Below are 6,521 nucleotides of genomic sequence, written 5' to 3'. Positions count from 1 at the left end.
TGATTGGGTCTTCGGGTTAGGGTTTGTTGTTGATGTGCTGCTGGTCGCTGGAAATTTTAATGGGATGGGGGAAGAGAATGATATGTATCAAAGTAGAGAAAGAAAGAAAATACTGTAACTAAATAACGTATTTAGTGACTTAGGGGTAGGAGGTAATCAAAATTAGATATTTTGCTATAAACATTAAAAGGTATCTATAGAATATAATTTTTTTAAATAGTATTTATTTAAAATAAATAAGGTGTTAATCTTTGCTATAGGAGGTAAAAATTCCTTTAAAAAATTGCCCCAAACTTTTGTATTTTATAAAGAGCCCACCATTTATTATTTGTAACAGTGTTATTTCATCCTCTCGGTCTCATCTGATAGTGTATTATGTAGTTCATTATAAAAATGATAATTTTGTACCAAATTTATTTATGTTCAGGACTATAGTTTGCGATAATATAATAAATGTTATTGATGAAGGTATTGTTGGGTATTTGTAATAGTTTTAGAACTTGTGGATATAAGTCATGTTTCATATTTTTTCAAAAAAAAAAAAATGAAATATGTTTTACAAACTCATGTCCCAACACATTTCATCTTCAAACCAAACTTTACCCAAATTAGATTTTTCAAAACAAATTTTGGAATCTTCGGCCAAATGCTAGCTAAGTCATGAGTTCAAGTCGTCGAAGCAGCCACTAATACTTGAATTAAGATAAGTTGTCTACATCACACCCCTTAAGGTGTGGACCTTCCACAGACCATGTTGAATACGGATGCTTTGTGCACCAGACTACCTTTTAGTATAGTGATTTATGGTGATAAAATTTGCTAAAGCGCCTACCTCTTTCAACAAAATAAAATAAAATGTATGTTCCACTCAACTTACAGTTCTTGAACCTTTTATAATTCCATTATGCAGTTGTATTTGGCCATTTAAATTAGATCTCTATTTCAGTAAAACAAGAAGGGGTTTACAGAAACCAGCTAAAAAACTGCAAGTTAACCAATAGAGCTTTCTCCTCCAGCAATCAGTGACTTCATGGTATGTATTGAATCAATTCAAATATCTATATCTCGCGTGCAGTGTTGTCCGCGTCATCATTTGGTGTTACAACAGCTTGCAATTTGTGCAGCCAGTCGACGTATTGACCTTGCTCCTTTTTGTGTAGGTGGAGCAAGAGTGAATCCGCGAAACTTTTACTAACTCCTCTTGCTTCTAGATATTTGTAGAGCTCATCTTGAAGTTTTTGATCTAATGAACTGAAAAAACTGAAAAGGGGATACAATAAAGGAACTCATTAATGTTCATACATATTTGAACAGAAATATGATGCAAGAAACTGAATAGGACATTCTTGAAATAAACGCAACCAGCGACACTTGAGATTGTCACAAAATAAGCCAAGACGAATTGTTCTGTTGGAGCAACAAAAGGGACACACAACATCAAAAGCATCTCAAGAAGCAGACATAAGAATTCAAAAACTCAAACGAATAGTTCCAATGAAACCTTGAAGAAGTTTTTAAGTATTCAAATGAAATGCTCAGATGGCTGACCATCATGACGTGCCAGCATAAAAACACAAACCTTCTAGCGCTGAAACTAAATGCCAGCATTAGAATTTTAAAAACTCAAACTAGTACTTCCAAGGATAATTTCAAGAATTTCTTTCAACAAGAGAGTTTTCCTAGCCATTGTTACTGTTTGTTTATTGTGTCCTTTTCACTGTTCTTGAGCCGAGGGTCTATCGGAAACAACTTTTCTACCTTTCCGAAAGTAGGGGTAAGGTATGTATACACACTATCCTCTCCAGACCCCATGTGTGGAATTTCACTGGATTTGTTGTTGTTGTTGTTTGTCTTTCAACAACACTGCAACCTACGATGCAATCATGCAGCATTCTCCTGATTATTTCTCCTTGAAAAAGCAATCTTGTGAAAGACAAAGGTACATTTCAATTGTCATAGTTGACACCTTAGTCACCAATGTAGCAGAATCTACATTTGACCAAGTAGGACGAAAGAAATTTATCAAAACACGACAGTTATTTAAAAGAAAAGGCAGAAACAGCATATACAAACTAAGCAAAGCAAAAACTAATGCTTAGCTTTTTGTCTAATTGAGATGAGATATTTGAGATATTTATTGTTCTTCGAGTTTTGCTACAGATTTCAGCATTTTGGAATCTCAATTGTCAGCTGGTCTAGCAAACAGTTTTTTTCTTCTTTCCCTTTTTGGGCCATTACTGCAGGAACTTGGTCACATTTTCCAAACTAGCAACGATGCACCTATCTGAATATCCCAATCTTCACTGTCATCTGTTAAATCAATCACTCAACTAGGCGGCAATCCTAAACAGTTGGAGTTCACTAAAATCATTTATGACCGCCATTTCAGCCTGGTTCCGGTAGAACATTAGGATTCAAAATCAGGAACATTTGAGGATTTTGAAGTCTTCTTCGCATCAATTACTCAGTTTCGAGGAGAGGTAAATGGGAAGTGAATACCCTTCGAGAAATCAGTCGAGAAGAAAAAGATAAAGCATCAACTTTAGTGGTATCCACACAATCCATGTACAATACTAAATTTTCCAACCAAAACCTTCAATTATAGCTCAGAAAGTGTTGAACAGACCAAAAATTGAATATCTTTACCACCTTGGCGAGGTGAGAAGGGATCGACAAATTCGACATGCATGTCTAGGAGAAAACTTAAGGAGTTTCATAAGAAGCAATAAAGAACGTATTGAAAAGGCATATCTTGACATGCATACGGGCTAGAAGAAACACCAAACTGTTCTCCCAGATTTGGAAAATAAAATCAGAATAACCAACTGCAGTAAACTTATGAGTCCAAAGCTGAGCTCCCAATTCCCCAAAGAAAAAATTGTATGACATTGCTTAAGAGGACAAAAGTACCTGAACGAGGGACCTTTGAAGGCTGAAGAATCCAGGGCTGATGATAGAATGTAGTTCACGTTTTGAATTTCAAAGTCACAACCATCACCAACTTGGGCAGTTGCTACACAATCAAACTCTAGCACGGAACTCAAGCCAGGCTTCTTCACACCTACTTTCATGAAAGCTTCCCTGGGAAATTTCACATTTTCATTAGAGCTCTCAGCACCCAATAAAGCAGAAACAGCAACTTCCTCCCCTGATTCGCATCTCCTGCGTAGAACCACATCTTGAGATTGTGGTGAATCCCAATCTACAACAAAATCTCCAAAGCTTCTACTTTCATCATTCTGCATTAATAAAAAAAGGAAAACAAAACATAAAAAGTGCTCAGATAGTCTACAAGAAGAAGAACTATAAATTGCAGCATAGTTACCCATCGACCATAATAAAGGTGATTTCAGCTTCTATAGGCTGGACTAATGTGTCTTTGAAGGGAAAATAGATAACAGAGGAACAGATGAAAAACGTTTTATACAAGACATAAGGTGAATGCAGCCATCAATCCATCATCAACACTTCTTCCACCGCATATTGATGTTATAGCAGCTTTATTTTATTGTCCCTCCGGAAAAAAAGAAACTTTTTGGTTGTGGTAACAAGGAACACCACTGTCATAATTTAGCCGACTTCGTGGAATACTTAACAGAGTCTTCTATATGACATAGGTTTTTGTTTGCTAGTGTTTTGCTGCTCTTTGTACTCTAGCTGTTGCTTTTTCTCAATGATTCGCTTGCTTTAACTTGACATCATCTTGATGTTCTTTTATTAACAAGTTGTTTTTACTTAACGACGGAACATTTGAATGATTTACTTCATTGCTTGTGATAAAAAGTATGCTAAATCAACTGCATCAGAAAAACACTAAAGATAAACTATATAATAAAAACATTACAAAATTTAGCTCCTACACTTGAATTTGGGTAACGGGTCGATTATCCCGGGGATGGGGAGATCGACGAGGATGTCACACACTGTATAGGAGTGGGGTGGATGAAGTGGAGTTTAGCATCTGGAGTCCTGAGTGACAAGAAAGTGCCACCGATACTCAAAGGTAAGTTTTATAGAGCGGTGGTTAGACCGGTTATGGGGCTGAGTATTGGCCAGTTAAGAACTCACATATCCAGAAGATGAAAGTAGCAGAAATGAGGATGTTGAGGTGGATATGCGGGCACACTAGGATGAATAAGATTAGGAATGAGTATATTCGGGAGAAGGTGGGTGTGGCTTCCATTGATGACAAGATGCGGGAAGTGAGGCTTAGATGGTTTGGGCACGTAAAAAGGAGAAGCCCAGAAGCCCTGGTAAGGAGGTGTGAGCTACTGGCTTTGAAAGGCACGAGAAGAGGTAGAGGGCAACCTAAAAAGTATTGGACAGAGATGATCAGGCAAGACATGGCGTGGCTTCAGATGTCGGAGGTGTGGCCCTTGATAGGAAGCTGTGGAGGTCGAGCATTAGGGATGTAGGTTAGGAGGTAGTTGAGTTTATTTCTACTTCGTACCAATGTAAGGCTAGTCTGATAGGACTTTTGTCTAGGACTGCTAGTGGTTAATTTTGTGTTCACACTACTCTTCTGTTTTTCATAGTGCCGGGTCTATTTACTGATTATTGCTTTTGCTTTTTATCTAATTTCTGGTTTCTATGATACTTTTATTATTTCTATGGTTTCTGTTGATGGTACTAATATATTGTCTCTTTTCGTCTTCTTGAACCGAGAATCTTTCGGAAACAATCTCTCTACTCCCTCGAGGTAGGGGTAAGATTTGCGTACACACTGCCCTTCCCAGACCCCACTAGTGGAATTTTACTGGGTCGTTGACTCGTTGTTGTTGTTGTACTTGAATTTGGGTAACCTGATCACTTGAAAATATCACTTTCAATCACAACAAATCAATCAATCAACTACTGCTGAATCCCAATTCCCAAACTAGTTAGGATCGAACATATGAATCCTTTGTATCCTTAAAACAATACAAACTCAGAGGATTCATTTTAATTCAATTATCTTTACGCTAGCCATTAACCTACTGCACAAGACTTAAATTGTTCAAATATATCATTAAACCTTACACATGGGGTACCAAAAATTAGGTGAAAAATATATATGAAGATAATTTCCAAAAAAAATGGACAAATAAATACCAATAAAAGGACTACTTTCTTTCAATGACTATTTTTTGTTTTTGGTTAATGGTGTCCGGGTCAGCTTACTGGCATCTCTACTATTCCACCAGGCACCTATTATTTCCCACCCACTGGTTTGTTCAAAAATACCCTTGAACCCTTTTTCATATCAAATGCAAGTAATACCAAATTTGGGTGAGAAAGTATCAACTATAATTCCATAAAATTGACAGAAAATACCACCAAAACGTAATGTTAGAACTTAGAACTCCACTACAATAGTACAGGGGTGGAGCTGGAATGTCAGCTACGAGTTCGTCCAAACTGAATAGTTTTTATTCAAACCCTGCATTTGTCGGAAAAATCCATTGAATGTGGACAAATTTTAATTTAAAACTCAGTAACTTAAAATGATTAGAACGCCGAAACCATAAGATTCAAATCCTGGCTCCGCGTTGTTGATAGAATACTCAACAGTACTGAAACAATACAATGATAACCAGAACCCAATATCTTCAATTTGTTCAAAAATACCATTAAACCCTTTTCACATAAACTTCATGGGATACCAAAAACTGGGTGAAAAAATAAATATGAAGGTAACAACAACAACTACCCATAAAATCCCACATAGTGGGGTCTGGGAGGTTAATGTGTACGCAGACCCGATAGGACAAAGAATCTGTTTCCGATAGACCCTCGGGTAGACAAATCATTAGTAACTCCAATAGAAACCTAACGAAAGACCCTCGGGTAGACAAATCATTAGTAACTCCAATAGAAACCTAACGAAGTTAATTTCAATAAAATGTACAGATACATACAACGAAAAATAATGGGTTTTTATGAAAATAATGCACCTGAAAAGGTTTAGCGGAGAGTTCGTGGTTGATTTCAGATTGCACAATTTTGAGCAAATCCAAATCTCCAATAGCTTTACCAGCTTGAAATAATACGGTTGGTACTCTCCTCATTCTTGTGCTAATTAAACTCTGCAGCTCAAATTGTACAGTTAAGAACTGCCTAATTTTTGGTAGGCTAAAAGAAAAATATTGGACCCTCTTTTTTTGTTGGTGAAGTGCACAAATAGCCGTATTTAAGACCTGGCCGAGTTTACTGAAGGAAAAAAAGTTGTTTAAAGTTGGCTAAACTTTAAATTATTTTTGAAAATGATTTTGTCACTATTTGGATAACTTACTGTTTGGATGGTTGTTACCCATTGTATTGTATCGTATTGTTACTTTAAATATGATGTTTGTTTTGATTGTTACTTAAATTTTATTATATCGTATCGTTAAATCCGTCGTTACATAACGACAAAATGTGTCATTTTATGTAACGACCGATTTGGTGTGGTCGCGTCGTTACCTCGTCTTTTTCTCTCAATATCACCCTTTATTATTATTAAATAATTTTATTTTATCATTTACCCTACCTTTTTATATAGT

General features: G+C 36.3%; 1 protein-coding gene across 1 annotated transcript; it reads right to left on the bottom strand.

Moving 5' to 3' along the window:
* Positions 1-848: 848 nt before the first annotated feature.
* LOC107795314 (uncharacterized protein At2g39795, mitochondrial) lies at positions 849-6,148 on the bottom strand. Its single transcript, XM_016617925.2, has 3 exons — positions 5,934-6,148; positions 2,911-3,239; positions 849-1,260 (listed from the first exon to the last, which is right to left on the bottom strand). Exons 1-3 carry the CDS (start codon positions 6,045-6,047, stop codon positions 1,059-1,061), a joined length of 645 nt encoding a protein of 214 aa, XP_016473411.1. The 5' UTR covers positions 6,048-6,148; the 3' UTR covers positions 849-1,058.
* Between the last annotated feature and the right edge of the window lie 373 nt (positions 6,149-6,521).

Source organism: Nicotiana tabacum, chromosome 16 (genome assembly GCF_000715075.1).
Source record: "Nicotiana tabacum cultivar K326 chromosome 16, ASM71507v2, whole genome shotgun sequence".
Taxonomy (NCBI): domain Eukaryota; kingdom Viridiplantae; phylum Streptophyta; class Magnoliopsida; order Solanales; family Solanaceae; genus Nicotiana; species Nicotiana tabacum.
The sequence above is the reverse complement of the archived record's forward strand: the minus strand, read 5'-3'. Positions and strand labels throughout refer to the sequence as shown.

Excerpts from the sequence above, each read along its gene's own strand:
- LOC107795314 (XM_016617925.2), bottom strand. The coding sequence starts at position 6,047 with ATGAGGAGAGTACCAACCGTATTATTTCAAGCTGGTAAAGCTATTGGA. Across the intron at positions 3,240-5,933 it reads TCTCCGCTAAACCTTTTCAG|AATGATGAAAGTAGAAGCTT; the intron begins GTGCATTATTTT and ends TTATTAATGCAG. Across the intron at positions 1,261-2,910 it reads TTCAAAGGTCCCTCGTTCAG|TTTTTTCAGTTCATTAGATC; the intron begins GTACTTTTGTCC and ends TCCCCTTTTCAG.